Here is a 20526-nt window from a genome sequence, read left to right on the forward strand (position 1 = left end):
TCTGATTATTGCCCATACAACTTTCCCTTGCAGGATTTACCCCTCCAACCACTAAGGTGTTTAGGTTTGAAACAATGTGGGCTTCTCACCCAGATGTTCAGTCTATGATTTCTACCATCTGACAAAAAAGCACTAACCACATACATGTTATTTCTTGCTTCACCAAAACCATCCAACAATGGAATACAAGTACCTTTGGTAACATATTTTAAAAAATGACATTACTTGCTAGACTTGCTGGCCTACAATCTTCGTGTCATTACCCCACAAGCTCATTCCTACAAAACCTTGAATACGAACTTACCCAAGAGTACAATCATATTCTTAAATTAGAAGAAGAATTATGGGCCTTAAAGTCGCGCATCAATTGGCTAAATGAGGGCGATGCAAGCACGTAATATTCCCACTTATCTACCCTACAACGTCGTAGGAAAAATAGAATCACTGCCCTGCAAGATACAGCTGGTAACTGTTGCTATGATTTGCCATCAATCCACGATACTCTATGGAAATATTTCGCGGGATTATTTACTACGGAATCCATCTATTCCCACAACACCTTTTCTATAGCCACTCACCATGTTCTACGGCCAGAAGCATGCAATACTCTTGATAAACTAGAGGATAGGGAAATTATTTAAGCAGTACGATCATTTATTAAGGCACTCAAGGCAATGGGGCCGGATGGCTTGCACCCTTACTTCTACCAACACTACTGGCATGAAATTCAATGACATGTCCTTGCCATTTGTCACCAAATTTTCGCTATCCAAACCATCCCTGAGAATATTAATTCAACTTACCTATGCCTCATCCCCAAAATTTAAGAACGTGGCAACAGTCCATTGATTTCGCCCTATTAGTTTATGTAACACAATTTATAAAATTATCACCAAAATTATTGTCAATCGTATCAAGCCATTTCTGGACACACTCATACATCCCACTCAAACTAGCTTTCAGCAACACAAACGAGCATCGGATAATGCTATCATTGTCCAGGAGATAATCAATAAATTTCGCACAATGCGAGGTGCCAATTCTAGCATGTTACTCAAATAAGTTTCTAATTTCCGAAATCGTCTTAGCTAAACTCATTTTGTCAGTTTAAGTACTGGAATGGGAGTTACGGATATTCATTCCTAAACTATGTCACCGTTTGATCGCCTCGAATGGTCTTTCATAAAATATACTCTTACCTACTACAATTTTCCTACACCCCTAGTACGCTTGATTATGTCATGTGTTTTCACCTCATCAATCTCTATTTTGATTAACAGCACACCCATAAATGTATTCAAACATTCCAGCGGTATCCGGCAAGGAGATCTTCTATCACCATACTTATTGTATGGAAATGTTATCTAGAAGCATTCATGTTGCTCTAGACTACAACTCCTGGTACCCTATTACTTTATATCCAACAGGTTCTCCAATCTCACATTTTTTTTGCGGATGACATTATACTTACTTCACGCACTACTTCCACTTCCTGCACAACAATTATCAACACTCTTCGCCATTTCTCAGAGTGGTCTGGTATGAAGATTAATTTAAAAAAATTCATATATTTTTCTCCAATAACTACCCCCAACACCTTAGAATTTCAATACTCCAGGCCTTCAACATGTTGGAAGGTAAACCCTTTGGAAAATATCTAGGATTTCCCATTTTTCTAAAGAAGCCAGCAAAAAGGGACTTCCTATTTATCCTTGATAATTTTAAGCTTCGTTTAGCAGGGTGGAAAACCACTTTTCTTACTATGGCATGTTGTACCACCCTCATTAAAAGTACTTTAAATACTCTGGCAAATTACGTCATGTAATACATTAAGCTCCCTCCCTATATCATTAAGTATCTTGAACGCTACCAGCGAAATTTCCTCCGGGGTAGACCACAAAAAAAGATTACATCTTATTAAATGGGATATAGTCACTACCCAAAATCACGGGGGGATTAGGCATTAAAAAATTATCCGTTAAAAATAATGCTCTACATGCATCGCTTGCGCGGTGACTATTTCATTCCCCCACTACTTTATGAGCCTCCAACCTCATTCCTAAATACTGTAAATCCAGAACCAGAAGATCAACCCATTCTTCATTTATCTGGCATAACATCACACAAGGCTGGATTAACTGTCAAAAAGGAGCCTTTTAGAAAATATACAATGGTAATTTTGTGAATTTTTGGCATGACTCATGGTTTGCACCAAATACACCCCTCATATCCCTTATTTGCGCCCCCCTCACTTATCGTGAAAGTACACTATATGTTACAAATTTCATTACCAACAAACACTAGAACCTTTCCAACATATCTTTTGATCTCCCGCCTCATATCACTAATCAAATTTGCAGCATTTACCTACCCCAACTTTCTATCACCAATGATAAACTGTCCTGGGCCCTTACCAACAATTGCCTCTTTACCGTTAAATCCTCCTACCTTGCCCTATTATAACAGAACACAAACGCCACTTTCACATGGATCTGGAAGTTGCATATTCCTCCAAAAATTACGCATTTCCTATGGTTATGTAGTCATGAAAGTCTACCCACAAAAGCTTATCTGTATAAGCTTAGCATTACCCCAGATAATTTGTGCCAAATCTGTCACCAGGAGGAGTCCCTCCAACATATCTTTCTTCAATGTACCAATGCCAAATTCCTTTGGTCACAACTTAATATTTTACATGAGTTAGAATGCAATTTTAGTCACCCCACTAGCTGGATACAATGGCTCTACACAATAACTCGCTTACGGTATACTCCCTTTCCTAATTCACTACCCCCTACTATATTCCTACCATTTTGCCTGTGGTATTTATGGTTAACTCATAATTCCAACTCCTTCCATAATTTACGCCATCTCCCCACTCCTCAAACTATCATCACTAGAGCATCAAAATTTTTCTACCTCACTCATTCTATACCAAGATATACACCCAAAATTCTAATGTATGTGAAATGGCAACCACCACAACATGGGGTCTTTTAGCTACACACAGATGGGGCCTCTACTTCGACCAACAGATCCAATGGTTTTGGTGGAATTTTTCGCAAATCTGATGGAACATGGTTACTAGGATTTACTAGGCACTCCTTCTCAGGCTCAAGCAATGAAATGGAATTATTAGCCATCTTAAGATGATTGCAACTGGCGGATCAATACAAGTTCTAGCCGTTGGAAATTAATGTGGATGCCACGGCTGTATTGTCTTTAATTTACAACGAGCACACCCACTTATCTCCCCTTCTTAATGATTGCAGGTACTTGCCCAACACGCTGCATGATCCTCCTATCAAGCATGTTACAAGGACCAGAATATGGTTGCTGACCAACTAGCAAAGTATGGGACTACCCTAGTAAATATTACAATGCTGCTTCTCGACTCACCACCACCTTTTGCAATGGACGCGTACCAAGCGGACCTACAAGGAGTAGCTACTAAATGCCTTGTCAATACTTATATTTTTTATCACTCCACTACCTCCACACATGTAAATCCACCACAAGCACTGCCTAGTGTTGACATCGTTTTGATCCACTTATGGAAACCCATAGTAAGGATACCGTTAGAGATCCCATTGTAATGTTATGTAGTAACAATGTAACTTTGGCCCATAGTAGGCCTACTGCTTCTACCTCCCTGTAATAGTTTATTATCTAATATAAGTTTTTATCTTTCTTGACAAAAAAAAGGAGCAAAAACAACTAGTAGCACAAAGTAAAAATCTAACTTTCAAATTTAGCAAAGTTACCCTTCGTTTTATGTTAATTTTAACAAGACATCCAATTGAAGCTGATACTTACTCCACGGGGTCACAATCTAAAAATATTTATTCAACTTGTCACGAACTTTTATTACTTTTTGTACAAGGTCATTTAACTAATTCACCTGGTATTTTTCTTTAAATTTTATTTTCATGTTAAAAAGTAATTATGTTTCAATTACATTTCAAACAATAACTAAACTTTTAGCGTTGATTTTTTTCAATTCAAATAAAGATTTTTATTAGACTGAATCAGTAATCAAAATTTATAATAAAACTAGGTGCACACTCCCAATAGAAAGGATTAATATAATTTCTATACTCTCTTGCCAAGCAATATGCAATTAGATTTATCTGTCTCTTAAAGGAAATCAGAGAAATATTAGGATTTCTCCCTAACAAGAAACGACAATCTTCTAAAAGCACTCCAAACTCTGTAAAATCTTCATTTGCTGAATTATAAAAAGCACAATTTCCTCAATATCTCATTTAATTATATCTGAGCCACCAAAATGTTGAATCTACTCGACGAGAGCCAAATATAAACCCTTAATTTCAGCAAGCCTAACATTGATACAACCTTGAAAAATCATAGCACAACAGTCTATGTTCCACTGCAGCCCAAAGTAAGGAAGACAACCGCATCTATATTGCATTTTTAGATCCCACGTGGAGGCTTAGATCAAGACGGAGCCACACCTCGAGATGGAAACACTCACTAGACTTTCCAAGTATTTTTTAGTCATGGCAATCTCTCATTCGCTCAAAAATTTTAGAGGTTCAGATAGCACATAAGTAGGATAAAGAACTTTACGAGTACATGCAAATTCATTCCTCATGGCCCAATTTTTTCAAAAGATTACACATATCGGCCTTCCAATCGTTTGAGCTATTAACAACACAAAAGGAACTGTGTCATACTTATGCTTTCCACATCTAGTTCATACTGCCATGTCACATCCAATCGTACTAGTTTAAAAAGTGATTATGTCACCCAATACTTGCAGCTATATCCGACCTATTTAATTATAACTATCTAAAAAAATACTTTTTTCCTTGGTTACTATTTTTTCAAACGTGTTGTAATATTTTTCACTATAAACTTAGTGGACATTTGAACATAGGAATTGTGAAATTTTGGTAAGAAATAAATTTTTTTTTTGAAAATTAGAGTTGTGTTTGGACATGAATGCCGTTTAGAACTGTTTTTGAATTTTTGTGAGTGATTTAAAGTGAAAATTTTGAAAAATAAGTTTTTTGGAGTTTTTAAAATTTCGACAAAATTCCGATATCCAACTTCAAGCGAAAATTAGAATTTTTATGGCCAAACACCAATTGCGAAAAAATAATTTTTTGTTGAAAAAAGTAAAATTCTTTTCCAGACAGGCACTTAGTTGTTTATAATATTCTTAATAATTTCTAAACATAAAACTTTATTGCCAAAAAGTTCTTTTTTTTTGCAAAAATATTTTTGAATTAAAAATCTTCTAATTCTAATCATGCCTAATTTTCTCATAAAAATGAGATATGTTGGTATTAATATTTACTTTTTCTTGTGGATATATACAAATTTTACTTAAATATTTCATTCTTTTTGAATGGAAAAAACAGTATCCGATTGAAATTGGTGTTTGTGAAATTTGTAAAAATGACAATTAAGACTCTTCATATGTTCCACATGTGTACGACTCCTCACTAAAAGGCCAAAGTCACGATTCACGAGTCGCGAGTTGACAGTTCTACACATCTTCGCACCGTTCTCCGGTAATCTAACCAGCAAAACAGCTATGAACACTATGGTAATTATCTTTCCGCCATTATCACGAATCTTACTTTCTTTTTTGTACTCTAATTTTTGTAATTTGTAGTTTTGATTGATTTTGAAAATTGTAAAATGGTGCAGCAAAGGAGTGGATCAGGGTCATTACAGAGCCCTAGATCCCCATCTTCACAAGCCCCATTTCTATCAGTATCAGTTACGGATCCAGCTAAAATGGGTAATGGAGTTCAAGCTTATATCTCCTACAAAGTCATCACCAAGGTCATTTTATTCGTTTCCTTTCTCTCAATGTATATGCATGTGTAATTTTTGTATTAGTATTAGTACTATTCAGAGCCGGATCCAGTATTTGAAGTTTATGGGTTCTTACAACAATAATTGGGTTCACCGGTAAATATTTTTAGATATTTAGTTTATTTCTTAATACATATACATGGTCAGGACAAAATCTATTGGGTTCACGTCAACCCATAAAACACATGCTAGATCCGCCTCATAATCATATTTTGTGAAAACCCCTTTTTGAATTTGAGCTGGATTGTCCTGTACTTGAGAGTATCTAATGGCATAAGTTCGATCCGATCTAAGATCAAAGTGAATAACACCTGATAAAACGGAAGAGTAATATTGTGGTTAGATGTGATCTATGCTTAATATGTAGAATCAGAGTAAACAAATGAAAAGTACCTTCCCTTGGATGTATATTAGGAAAGATGCCCCAGGTCTTTGGTCTAGTTTTAAGAGCGCAAACATGTTGTGTGGTTAGGTGCATGTTACGATATTCGAACTCTGCTGGAGATAAAAGCTTGGTAATTAAATGGAGAAGGGTAGAGGGTCAGGCCCAGTATTCACCAAGTATTGACCTGTGCGCTAATGATCCTTGGAAATTTCTCGGGTATCCAAAAAGATATTTGGAAAGAAGCCTTGGCATAATTTGCATGACTTGAGAGAATAATGTCTTGATTTGATACTTTGCTCATAGATAGTGTTTTCATGATGATATGAACTATGTAGTTTAAGATACATCATCCATAGGAAGAGAAACTAGACAGCAGGCTGGGGTTTTGAAGAGGCGCCAAGAAATTGAAGAGTTGAACATTACATGCGGACAGATTTATGCCTTAGTTACCTCTTGTTCATATCTTGATTATACTTTCATTTCATAGTTTGACCTTGTTATGATTTCTGCGAATGTCCTAAAATCAAGGGTTGTCTTGTACTTCTTACTGCAAAGAAAGTTCTTTTCTTTCTTTTCTTTTTCTTTTGTTTGGTTTTTGTAATTTCATTGGTACAATAGTGTACGGTGTTCAACATATTCTTACAATTCCTATATCTTGGCGTATGTGGAACTAGGCACCTCTGATAAATAGTTATGGTGGCTAAATCTGGAAAGCTTCGAATTGTCTTTAGCGGGTATAAAAGAACCTCTAGAAAGTAAACTTTTGCTTTATTGGCCCAAACATGTTAAGTTCATTTTTGATAATGGTGGTGAAACTCGAACTCAGGGTTCTGCTCTAATACAACAATAACTACACATCATTTCCAAGCAAGTTGGTTTCAGTATGAATCCTCACTGCTCATATTGCTCAATTTAAGCTCATCTTAGTTCAATTATCAACATAGTTCGTATTGTAAGGACTCATCATAGATTGACTAGCTTTATACTAACTATTAACCTACCGCAATCCTACTCCTTTATCCGTGCATAAGATTGATAACATGAGCAAGCTCGCACAGGCAGAGTTAGAACCTCTGTTCCAATGCTATATTGAATAGTGTGAGCCGCTTATTTAAATTTAAGTTGGACACTTTATTTATTTACATTACGTCCACAACAATCACATTGGAGTTTGTATAACAAAAAATCTAAAGTCACTTGCTATTTTTTCATTTGGTACTTTAATGTTCTAAGGAAAAGGTCCTTATAGGTACTTTGTACCATCTAGGGTATTTGTACTTTCGTTCAATTCTAAAGATCTTTTCCTTTAAAAGTATGCATTACACATAACAACAACAACTACACATCAGTCCCAAACAAAGTTGGGGGTGGCAGTATGAATCCTCACTTCTTTTTCTTGATAAGGTGAATCTTGACTTCTTTCTTTATGCTCAACTCATACCAATACATTGGTGTTTTGGTCATGTTGGAAAGGAATCGTTGAAATTTAGTTGGGGTGGCTTTAGTTTGGAACATTGAGGCTTGAGATGTGAACCTCATAGGTTGCATTAGGTCCCACTCCCACATTGTTTGAGGGTATAGGCTGTAATCTCTTTATATAGTTTTGGACAATCTTTACGTTATGAGCTAGTTTTTGAGGTTGAGTTAGGCACACTGTTTATTTTTTTTAATGGGCTGAAACAAACCATGAAACCACAACTTAAGAACATTTTGAGGCTCAATTTAATGTTCAAAACTCTTTTTGGATCCAGAGCTTACATATCGGTATCCCTTGCATATCCCTATCCCTGCATCAAATGGAAGTTGTTTTGCTGGACTTAAGGTTCAAAAATATTCTGCTTCTTGTGCTTATTCTTGTGGTTGTTGTTTTCTCTTCTTCCTGTTCCTTGAACAGGCATCCATATGTTTTTTATCAGCAGAATGTAGAATATACTTCTCTTGATTCCTTTCTTGTTCTCATTCACCAATTTTTTTTCAAGACAGACAAATTTACCAGAGTACCAAGGGAACGAAAAGATTGTGATTCGACGTTATAGTGATTTTGTATGGTTACGTGATCGTCTTTTTGAGAAATACAAGGGCATTTTTATTCCTCCACTTCCAGAGAAGAGCACAGTAGGTACTGGTTACACTTCTTCCTCATGTACAGGCTTTCTCTTTGATATACTAAAACCAATAGGTATTTAATATATCCAATCTGGAAATATATTGATTTATGATTGCGTATTGGAAATAAGAGGGACAAGAATTAAGAGTCATGTAGGTGGAAGTGGCTATAGATTGACATATTTAACTGTGTCAAATATGTGTAAGGATTTCTATATTTGGGGCATTGATCCATTTCTTTAGAGAAGTATTAGTTATAAAGATAGAGTATCGGAATCTATCAAGGGATGCTACCAGCTGTTGCACCAATAAAATGATCTTATTTTTAGAAGAAGCTGTATATATTTGTCAAACCAGAGCCTGGGAGCTTAAGAAACATTTCGAGATTATTATTCTCTACCTTCTTGCAGAAAAGTTCAGATTTAGTGCAGAATTTATTGAAATGAGGCGTCAAGCTCTGGATGTGTTCATAAACAGAATAGCTTCACATCACGAACTTCGGCAAAGTGACGACTTGAGAACCTTCTTACAGGCTGATGAGCAGGTAATAATTTTAATTTGCTTGTTTGGGCTATTCAGTGGAGTTCATGTGTCAGCTTAACTTTCTTGTGGAGACACAAGGCTTATTCCCCGTGTCTGTGAATTGTGTTGATGTTTCTGATTGTTACTAAGCTATATCATGAATGTCTCTCATCTTGATCTTGTGCTGATTTGTGCTATTTAACCTGGTACAAGCACGATTGATAGGGTACGGCTTTTATAATTAACCCCAAACTCTTCATTAATATTAACTAAGTTAGCACTATCTAAAGAATTTAGGGGTTCTTCAGTCTAGAGACTAGTTATGTAGGGATTAGTAATGCAAGATTGCAATGATTATTTCTTGTTGGATGTTTGGTACAATATACTACAAGTTAGTGTACAATGTTTTTAATTTCAAATGTGTTTACTTTTTAAACAAAAGAAAAGTTTATTTACTTTTATAAAGGTTAGTTTTGTCATTTCAGTGTTTTAATCCTTGTATTATTAGTACCCGCATTCTTATTCCACATTCCATCCAATACATAGATTCTCGCTAAACTTCTGCTAGTATTATTTACGAGGAAAACAAAAGAAGTTACCAAACATTGTATGAAATAATCCACCGAATTTCAAATCATGCGCCAGTTGGCCATCGAGGATTTCTCGGTTATAGAAGCATTACATAAAATGGTTATGGATTATATATGGGAGATTAGCTCTCCTTATCACACCAACCAAACAACCCCTAAGGTAATCTGCTTGGGTGAAATTAATGCACTGTTACCAGATGTGCATTTGGGGTTCTGTGAGCAAATTTGGTGTAGTGAGCTTCTAGAGTAATAAACTGGTCTTAACAGATCTTCAGTAGATTTGAGAGCCTATTTTATTTATTGCTTTCAGATTGGTATTTGAGGACATCTCGTCTCAAAGTTTTCTTCTCTTCAATTATTAAATGCTTTTAATTTCAAAATCTGTAGGAAGAATTAATTAACAATTTACTTGAGATATGAAATGCACCTTAGGTGCACAAAGATTGAGCTCTGTATAATGCTTATTTGCCAACCCACTCCCCTCCCCCCCAAAAAAAAAAATTAAAAAAAAAAAAAAATTTCATGCTCAAGAATGCACTTGTGACATCAGCTTTGATATTTTCCCTAATACTTTGAGTAGTTTCATCTTTTCCACAAATGTATTTACGTTTGTTGTTTGTTGCCTTTTCTTCAGACAATGGAAAGAGCAAGGTTCCTGGAGACTGGTATTTTCAAGAAAAAGCCTGCAGATTTGATACAAATCTTTAAGGTATCTGGCAGTTACATAAAATAATACAATTTCCACGTAATTAAAATTTCAATTCTGCACTTCAGTTAGTGAAACAAAATTCCCCCTTCAATGTCTTTTCTCTGATAGCATATGTATTGATGCATTAATCAAACTGTAAATAGGCAATTCTACATTACCCTTAAAAAAGGTTTCAGTTGCAGAATATAAAATGAAGAAAAAGAGAAATTCTTTTATTATAAAGTGGTGCTTAATTTCTTCTTGTAATTCGAGCTAGTTATTTGGTAATTTTCTTGTTAGGTTCTCCTTGTGGACGATTAATGGTAAAACCTAGACTTTTCGTCGACACCCCTTGTGGCTGTGTTAGTGTAAGATATAGGTGATTGCCTTTGTATTACGATGACCTACTAGAGAGGTAATTTTGGAAATTTATGCTACGAAGGAAGCTATCTACGCTATGTTAATTAAACACCTATGCCATCTATTGTTCTTGTAGTCTTAGCAGTTAGCATGTTCTTGTTCCGTCTCTAAGGGGCTGTTTGGTACATGGGATAAGGATAGTAATCCCGGGATAGTGTTTGGGATTAACTTTATCCCATGTTTGGTTTGGGGTATTAGCTAATCCTGGGATTAACTTTTACACTAAACTACTAGAGAGGTAATTTTGGAAATTTATGCTACGAAGGAAGCTATCTACGCTATGTTAATTAAACACCTATGTCATCTATTGTTCTTGTAGTCTTAGCAGTTAGCATGTTCTTGTTCCGTCTCTAAGGGGTTGTTTGGTACATGGGATAAGGATAGTAATCCCGGGATAGTGTTTGGGATTAACTTTATCCCATATTTGGTTTGGGGTATTAGCTAATCCAGGGATAACTTTTACACTAAACTAGTAGGATTAGCTATCCCATATAGAAGGTGGGACAACTAATCTCATGGGATATCCCACCCTATCCCAGGATATCCCACCATTGTACCAAACGACCCCTAAGTGAGTTGAAACTAAACTTGACATCTGTCCTTTGGTGTGATTTACTATTATTTAACTGTTCATGATTTAATGTGGGGCTTGTGTTGCATAGTGTTTTCTTTTCTCGAGTTTGTTAGGTATATTCGTGTACCCCAAATCACATTTAACCGATGCATTGAATGAGGATATATTACAATGACTTCAACACAGGATTATGTAAAAACTAACAGTAGTTTGTAAATGGCAGGACGTGCAATCTAAAGTGAGTGATGTCGTTCTCGGCAAGGAAAAGCCAGTTGAAGAATCAACCCCAGAATATGAGAAGATGAAGAGCTACATATTTGAGCTTGAGGACCATTTAGCTGAAGCTCAAAAACATGCATATCGTCTTGTCAAGAGACACCGAGGTAGGAGAAATCTGGTTTACGACATGCAGTAGTGTGTTAGTTATTTGCACTTCAGATATTTAATACATTGCTGCATTTCTAGTTCACTCTTATAAAGTGATACCTATCCCATTCTCAAGCAGTGAGAGGCATCGTGATTCAGGATTCATTGCCTTCTCTCTCCCTTTGCTCTCACCCCATTCTCTTGCCTGTAGGATCCTAAGCTTCTGGGAGGAGTCATGCTATATGTTCATCCCAGTAACCAATTGGGCTGATTTATTAACTAATGTTAAAATTCATACTAACAGTTTAATCCTCATTTGTATGCTCAAGTAATGCGGAAAGAAGTTCATCATCAACTTCTCTTCACTGGGAAATTTTACATTTATAAATTCAAATACTGGATTGAAGAAGATTAAAGTTGAAATGTGATTGTGTGACAAACTAGATCCATCTGGGAACTCAGTCGGTGACAGGGTCTCATCTAATTGCAAACTGGCTAAATTAGATAGTAACATTAAGCCATTATTAAGGTCTACTGGAGAAACTCGAAGTGAATAAGTGAAAAGTCTCTCCTATTTCCTCGCATGAAAAAAGTGAAGCAACATGCATGTCTCTTGATTTTTTAACCTTTTGTTTATAGTCATAATGGCTGTAAGAAAATTCAATTTCACAGGGGACAGGCACGTTTTTATTCAGGTCTGTAATTGAGAATAAATTACTAGCATGTAGCAGAGGATCCAGAGAGTTATTACCGTGTAAAATTGCAAAATGAGACCGTATTTCGCAGATGCCATTTGAAAATATGGAATTTCAAATGCGAATGGCATTTCTTGGTCTCTTTTCTTTGCCTAGAAGTTTCCAGTTCCAAAGGTGGCATCTAATTTTTGTTAATTGATATGTCTTTGTTTCTCCAACATGTTGTGTTCTTAATTTCCTTCCCCTCATACATATGATAAGCTTGTCATTCCAAGCGACTGACTTATGGGTGTCCTTGTTAACTCAGAGTTGGGGGAGTCTCTATCAGAATTTGGGAAGGCAGTCAAGCTTCTTGGTACTTGTGAGGACGATGCCCTTGGAAAGGCATTTTCTGAACTTGGGGCAAAGTCTGAGATAATATCAATTAAGCTGCAGAAAGAGGTAATTTCATCAAAGAGAATAACCAATGATCTTTTCTCTTATTCAAAGGTAGGTAATAATAACTGATTGTGCTCTCTCACTCAGGCTCACCACCTTTTAATGAACTTTGAAGAACCTCTGAAGGATTATGTTCGAGCTGTGCAATCTATTAAAGTGAGTGGGCAATTCTGCTTTTGAGAAAATGTGTATTTCCCCTCGAAATGGATGGAGTTTTTCTTTTTGCTGTAGATGCCCCCCCCCCCACACCCCCCCAAAAGTAGTTGAACCTTGATTGGAGATTGTACTTTAATGGGGGTCAAAGAATCATAATATCAAATGTTTTGCTTCCACATAGTGTTGTCAAAGGCAAAAGAAAAGGCCCAAAAAAGGGGCAAAAGAAGTGAAAGAAAAGGCCCAAAAAAGGCAAAAGAAGTGGGTGCATTAGTAAGTTATTTAGAGTTAATTTTAAGTACATGATGTAGTTATATACACGCAAGAAAAATCAACAATAACCACAAATAAATATATGGGTTAATAAATTGCAATAATTGCTATCATGTGGATTGTATGAAGTAAAACCATATCAATTACATTCAGAAGCCTTCTTAATTTTCTAATTCATCTCCAAAAATGCAATTGTGAGTTTCTGCTAAAGACCTTAGATTAATTTCTCATATGAAAATTTTCTTTTCTGTTATTAGTCATTATCCGTATGAAATGTATGGGTTACAATAATATATCATTGTGCCAACTATATTTATTGTTTACTACTGCCTTTCAATACAGAGCTCATGGATCTTATAAATTTACATAATTTAAAAATTGTTGGTTGGTTATCGCTGAATTGCGCATGCTTTAGCGTCTTCCCTATGGCACTACTGAAATGAGGCGAAGCACCAAGCCTGCATTGAGCTCCGCTTCAGGACTCAAGCACGACTCAAAGCATTGTGCCAATCCTGCCTTGGGCATTGCTTTAGGACTCAAGCGCGACCAATGCACACATTTGACAATACTACATTCATGAAGAAATACAACTGTTGCATCTGTATTTGTGCTTTCACCTTTTTTCTTCTGCTAAGAGTAATATAATGTTCTTTTGCTGCCCTACATTACCCCTCCGGGGTAGGGGTAAGGTCTGTGTACACTCTACCCTCCTCAGACCCCACTGATGGGATTTTACTGGGTTGTTATTGTTGTTGTTGTTGTTTGCTGCCCTACACTCATATCCTTCCTAACTTTGAAACAGGCTACGATAGCAGAGAGAGCAAATGCATTCAAACAGCAATGTGAACTGGCTGAGACAATCAAGTTTAAGGAAATAGATTTGTATGGCTCAACCAACTATACTCTTGTTCCTCCTTTTTCGTTTTCTTTTTTGGTGGTTTCCTCAATCTGACCTTAATTTGCCTTTGGTGATAGTTCAGTTTGATTGTTGCAAGTAGGGGTGGCAAACGGGCGGGTCGGATATGAGCAGGTCAAAAACGGGTAATTCAAAAAACGGATAAATTATCCGTACCGACACGTATTTTAGACGGATAAAAAACGGGTTATCTGGCGGATAATATGGATATCTTCTTGAATATGATCACTTGTGGGAGAATTCCTAGTCTTCTAAACTTGAGGAACCCCCAATTTGAGGCTTTACAAATGTAAAAGTTAAGCACATTAGTTATCCATTGGTTATCCATTTGGTTAACCATTTTCTAAGTGGATAATATGGTTCTTATCCATATTCAACCTGTTTTTAAAAAGTTCATTATCCAACCCATTTTTTAATGGATAATATGAGTGTATAACTGTTTTCTTTTAACCATTTTGCCACCTCTAGTTGCAAGCTTTCCTTCAATGGTTTCTCATTTATTAAATGACCTGGTCTATGAGCCTTCTGCATTCTGGGGGTGTGGGAAGGATTAAATATGTGCATCATTAACTCTCTCCACCAACAAGATTATCTTCTGTGCTTGAGCCTGGATCTCAAGGTTCACCATTGACTGAATAGTAACTACTGCTCCTGTTCTGAATGGTATCTTAAATCTGATGATAAAACAAGGGTTCGTGCTGTTTTGCCGCTAGTATGGTCTAATACTCTAATCTGCTATTATTATCCAGCCATGCCTAGTATGACACATGGTTTGATGTTGCTGTAAAATACCGTCTAGGTCTTGTTCTACTGGAGAAGTTGCAATGGTTTTTTACCGGCAGCTAGATCTTTCAAAAGATGTAGTATGGGAATTTAGTGCATTTGATTATTTTATCAGTGTCCTGCTTGTTGTATATAAGTGAAGCTTAGTTGCTGATTTCACCTACATCTCAGCTCAATTTTATGACGGGGGTTTATTAGTCATCATTTTGGTCCCTTGGTATGTGTACTTTTACATGGGTGTCTCTTATTTCTCCCCCTCCCGTCAACCTTAGCCTCTCTCCTTTTGTGAACAATAGCCATATAGGTACTTTTACTCCGCCAATGGTATATACTGTTACACACTATTAGGACGATAAGAAGTATATATTGTGTACAACCCAAAATATAGATGAGACTTTAACCAAAGGCCTTTTAGTCTCAGGTGTCGAAGTGTAACTATTTGGCTCAAGAGTAAATGGTGCCAAGAGCATATTGACACTATATATGTGTACAGTCCAAGTCATTTAATTTAACAGAAAAGCACTAGCCATTTGGTTTAGTGAAAAGTGAAATTACTTTAAGAATTTGATTCACTGAAGAGCGAGCGTGTTACTTATGCAATTTCATTTAATGTAGCATCCTCATTTTGCCTTAAAAATATCTGACATCCTTCTTCTTGCATATAGAATATGCATCTCGTAGGTAGAAAAATGCCATTGTAAACACCGACTTCTTTTTGCATTTTTGGTATCCTGTTCATCTGCAAAGTGAAGAGTCGAAACATGTATATGTTACTTTATCTAAGATGGGGAAATATGCATCCCATTAATAATCTTCATTGGTCATTATATGGAGCATCTCAGAGTCTCTATGCTGAAGCAAAACATGGCTCTACCTTTTATTGCAGAAATAAATACAGGCTGACACGATCTGATAAGTTGGCCGAGGCTGAGCGTGAGTATGAAATGGTCAGTGTGGTTTAACTTACTGTTTTGTATGGCTTTGGCTAGTCGTGAAACTCCACGTGTGATGACTGACATTGTCTTTCTGTGCAATACAGCTCAAGGCTGAAGGGGAAGAAACATCAAGAAGATTTGATACGATAGTGAGGCTTATGAACGAAGAGATCATCCGATTTCAAGAACAGAAGACATTGGATATGGGTCTTGCTTTCCATGAATTTGCTAAGGGACAGGCACGGTTAGCAAATGGCATAGCAGATGGATGGCGAAGTCTTCTTCCCAAGCTCGAAGCTTGCTCTTCATAATAGTTTCACAACAAAATGCGACAAACATCAGCACAATCTGCTCTCAACATGAGGGCGTAAATGGAAATTGTTGCGTTGGGTTTGCGAAAGGGTCTTTGAGAATTGTTATTGTTGCTGCAGCTTGGTGGTTGTATGAATTTGGTTTAGATACTTGTGTAACTTGTACAGCAGCGAAGAGAAAATTGAAAATAGCTTAGAATTAATTTGGGTCAATGTGATAGACGAAGTTCCAAACACTAAATAAACTTGTTTACTCCATAATTCTATTCTTCTTTCTCTTAATCCCAATTTCCAGTTTTCAATTTTGTTTGCAACAATTCCACAGTAGCACATCTCTGGTAAATCATTTTTCAAAACATGTTTAAGTATGATTCCAATTTGGATTTCTCTACGATATATCAAAATGGAAAGCTTATTTTAGGGAGATTGATTTAGCTTCCTCAAGTAGGAAAGGGGATGCTACAATTATGATAATGATGGAATGAATTATTTGCTTCAGAGTAGGGAAATAAAGAAGGATTTAAGTTATATAAATTCATCGCGTGATATTTTTCATATCATCAGTCTAATTTAACCGATTATAGCAAATTATTAATCTATTATTCAGGTTAGGAAAATGACTTGCTATGAAGAGTTATATATTATTGTAGGTTAACATAAAATAATCGGACAATGTAAAAAATTGATATAGGATAAGAGAACTTAAACTCGAATATTGAATTAATGACACGACATTTGTTGTAGACTGTGCAGTAAGAGATTTATATGTCAGTAAAAATGTAGAATATTTAGCACGAGAGAAATTAATATTTTTATGTATTATTTTTGAAATAATAGGCGTGTAAACAGTCTTTTGCAGAAATGTACGATAACGCTACATACGGTTAACCCTTGTGGTCCGAGTCTGGCCTTTCCCCCCAGTTAATCTCACTTGCTTGAAATTGAGCATAGCAGCAATTTCTTGTTATTCTGCTGGGGACAGTCCACCACTGATTTGCAAAATCCCCTTATCCTATCTCATCATTATGGTCACAAAATAACCACTTGTAACTGTACACAGAAGGGAAGGCAAGTAAGTAGCCATGTCTTCCTTAATAACCAGACAACTTTTCCACATAACAAGTAGTAATTCCCAAGTGCAAATTTGTCCTTCCAGGTCTATTCCTGTGTTCCTAACCAACAAGACCAACAACAGTAATAGATTCTTTTACACCAGTGAGTTTTCAGGTTGCCGGAATTTGACTGTTCCAGTGAAGGCAGCTGCTAAGGATGGTAGTATTTCACCTAAGAATCAAGATGATGAAGATGGGGTGTCCTTAGGAACCATGAAATTGCCTCTGGATATTGATATTGCAAGATTTGAAACTCTACTTTTTCAGGTGCTTTTGATTGTGAATTTGTTTCAAGATAGTTACTTTCTTCCAAAATCTGATGTGATTTATGTTTAAATTTCTTTACTTTTAATTGTGTACAAATTCCTTTGATTGCAATAAGTATTTTTAATCCATTTAACTAGAAGTGGTAAGCAGAGTATGCTAGTTCTTGAATCCCAAAGTGACCCTTATCTTTAGAAACATAGACAGACTAAGATAAGTGATTTGTTGTATTTATAGTTTATATATAGAAAACCTCAATGATAAGTGCCAGCGGATATGAAACGGTACTTTTTTTTTTTTGTGTAACCATATTATTATCGATTATCCTGATCTGATTAATCCAAATTCACGCCATGCCACATTGGGCCATTAAAGGGGAAACGCTCTCTGCGAGGGGGTTTTCCATTCCTAAAGTTGAACCACAGACCTCTGGTTAAGGGTAGAGGCATAAATATGAAAAATGTTATTATCTAAAGGGTATTTAACCTCAACAATTAGTCAGAATATACATAACTTATGTCAATTATCAGATACTCTCTGTCCAACCCAAAGACATTCAAAGGGGTTCAAGAGAATGACTAGTACAGAAACAATTTGCCTCCTTATTAGAGATTAGGTAAGGTTCTCAAAATTGGAACTCAACTAACTACACAAGGTAGGAGCTAGAGGGTATCCTCAAGTAGAGGCAGTGAAAAACAGTAATTTCCTAGTTTACCCCTGACACGTGCGCGCTCTTCCTGTTGTGTCTGGTTTCCATATCATCAGCTCGAGACCTAGAAGAGAATTATTAAGAATTGAAAGGAAGTCGTAATAAAGTGAGCTTGTGCTTCATTTCCCCTTTAATTTGGCCACTGAATAAGGAACTTTATGTTGATCATAGTTATTCTAGGTGCCCCTTTTGCATGCAAATTCTCTGCATAAATAACAACAATAAACTCAGTATAATCCCACAAGTGGGGTCTGAGGAGGGTAGTGTATACGAAGACCTTACCCTTAACTTGTGAAGGTAGAGAGGCATTTTCCGATAGAAAGCAAAGATGTAGATTTAAGCACTAATCCTTGAACATTTTCTACTAGTATCTTTGTCAATAAAAGGAGACATAAATGCCTCCTCCTTATGTTAATGTTAAGAATGCTTTGTTTTGTGACTTTGCAGTGGGCTAACAGTCTTTGTCAAGGAGCTATGCTGCCACTTCCAGTGCCTCTAAAGGTAACTCTTCCTGATTTCTAAGCTCGCTAGGTAGAGGCATATTCGGGATTTGAACTTTATCGGTTCGGGATTCTAGGCCAAAGCTATTGGGTTTAATAGCTTAACGGCATGCAGATCAGCCCCTCTCAGTAGGCTGTAAGTTAAACAAAAAATCCATAAGTTTATTTGTTTGGCTCATAGCATCTAAGTTTTGTGTTACAAAAAGAAGAAAAAAGGCATTGAAGTTGCAATAAAGGACGGATAGGCTCTACTTTCGATTTTATGTCTTTTGACTTCTTTCATATTCGTCTCCACCTCACACAAGGTAGAAGGCAAGGTAAAATGTAAGGTCTGGGTACATTCTACCTTCCCCAGACCCTACTTGTGGAATTACACTGGGTATGTTGTTGTTGTTGACTTCTTTCATAATCATCATTTCATTTTCCCCTCATTTTAGACTAATACTTTTAATGATACAAACTACAAAGGGTCTTAGTTCAGCAAAGTCTTTCTTATTGAAAATGCATACAATTTGCAGACTAAAAACTCAAACGATTCGTTTTAATGTTCATCAAGATGACTTACTAGTTAAACGTTTTGTGTACAGGTTGACAAAATTCCTCGCGGAGCCAGACTTGGTTTTATTACAGTTGAAGATGCACAAACTGAAGTTCTTGTATATATAGATTGTATGGTTTTTCCTGCTACGGATAACTCACCTCCAATATTTCGAGCCATAAGAAATGGACCGTCGAGAGATGAGGCGCCTCCAGGGGAGCCAAGAATCATGAGAAGTCTTTTAGGCGCTCTTCAGAAATCTGTTGAGATTGCTAGAGTTTGAAAGTTGGAACATTTCTTCTATTCCAATTGTTCTTTCTTTCGACACCCTTTTATGTATGAAAGCATTTCCTATTTTCTGTAATAGCTTCCCGATTAATCAATTTATCTGCATACAGAAAACATCCCACATTCACGCAGGGTCCGGGAAGTAGCGTAGCCACTGGTCAACATTGTAACTGAGATATCCTTAGAACTATGTACAATTCAACTCTATCCGTTTTTCGGGTAAACACAACCGAATACCCTTCATCGAAAAATTATAGTGTATTTAAAAACTTATATTGTGGATATAGGTCAAAATTTATTGTTTATCTGTATACCATTAAATTTTGAATACCCTTCGCGAAATTCCTGACTTAGCTACTGCCCAAGGGGTGTGATATAGATAGCCTAACATAATGTAAGCATTAGTGGCTGCTTCCACGACTCGAACCTTCGACCTATAGGCCACACAGAGACAATTGAATCGTTGTTCCAAGACTCTCCTTCTGATTAATCAATATACACGGCTTCTTCAAATTCAATAGAACTTCATTGAACTTGACTCTTAGTACAAGATAATGTGTGTATGTTCACGGTGTTTGCTTAAAAAATGTGAAGAAAAGTTTCAACCAAAATATATTTCAATTTCTTGCAAAAGACCGTTCTTACAAAAATTTGAAAAAGAAAAAATTTAAAACAAGTTTTTCAAAATTTTGAAACAAATGCCATTGTCTGATCCTGTTATTTTAGAAAATCCATATGAGGTACTTATATATTTTGTAAAGAGGGAGGGTAACCTCTTGGAGCTGTCAATTACAATGAACGCATAAATGTTTTACCCATTGTTAGATGTTTTTTTGATATTCAATATTTGTATTAAATAATCCATTTAATAGGTATAAAAAGAGGAAGTTTACACGGCTAAAAATATTTATATTCACTAAACATACATATATACTAATTAGACATCTGCAATTTATCTTTTTGAGTGGACGGCAATATAATATAGAAGTTTCATAAAAAAAAATTAACTACCAACTACTAACTAAGACGAGTTACAACTTGAAAAATGAAAACCATTGAGTTAGGACACTATCCATCTCACCTTTTACTATAGTGTACCAAAAGGAAAAG

At 36.1% G+C, this 20526-nt stretch overlaps 2 protein-coding genes across 2 annotated transcripts; both read left to right on the forward strand.

Moving 5' to 3' along the window:
- The first annotated feature begins 5426 nt into the window (after window positions 1-5426).
- LOC107774009 (sorting nexin 1) lies at window positions 5427-16287 on the forward strand. Its single transcript, XM_075222440.1, has 11 exons — window positions 5427-5575; window positions 5680-5817; window positions 8219-8354; window positions 8752-8885; window positions 10088-10162; window positions 11359-11518; window positions 12504-12637; window positions 12722-12790; window positions 13863-13942; window positions 15646-15706; window positions 15799-16287. The coding sequence occupies exons 1-11, from the start codon at window positions 5564-5566 to the stop codon at window positions 16003-16005; spliced, it is 1206 nt and encodes a 401-aa protein (XP_075078541.1). The 5' UTR covers window positions 5427-5563; the 3' UTR covers window positions 16006-16287.
- A 666-nt stretch (window positions 16288-16953) lies between these two features.
- LOC107774005 (uncharacterized) lies at window positions 16954-19511 on the forward strand. The gene is made up of 3 exons (XM_016593447.2): window positions 16954-17384; window positions 18538-18591; window positions 19178-19511. The coding sequence occupies exons 1-3, from the start codon at window positions 17088-17090 to the stop codon at window positions 19409-19411; spliced, it is 585 nt and encodes a 194-aa protein (XP_016448933.1). The 5' UTR covers window positions 16954-17087; the 3' UTR covers window positions 19412-19511.
- Window positions 19512-20526: the final 1015 nt, after the last annotated feature.

Source organism: Nicotiana tabacum, chromosome 10 (assembly GCF_000715075.1).
Source record: "Nicotiana tabacum cultivar K326 chromosome 10, ASM71507v2, whole genome shotgun sequence".
NCBI classification, from domain to species: Eukaryota; Viridiplantae; Streptophyta; class Magnoliopsida; order Solanales; family Solanaceae; genus Nicotiana; species Nicotiana tabacum.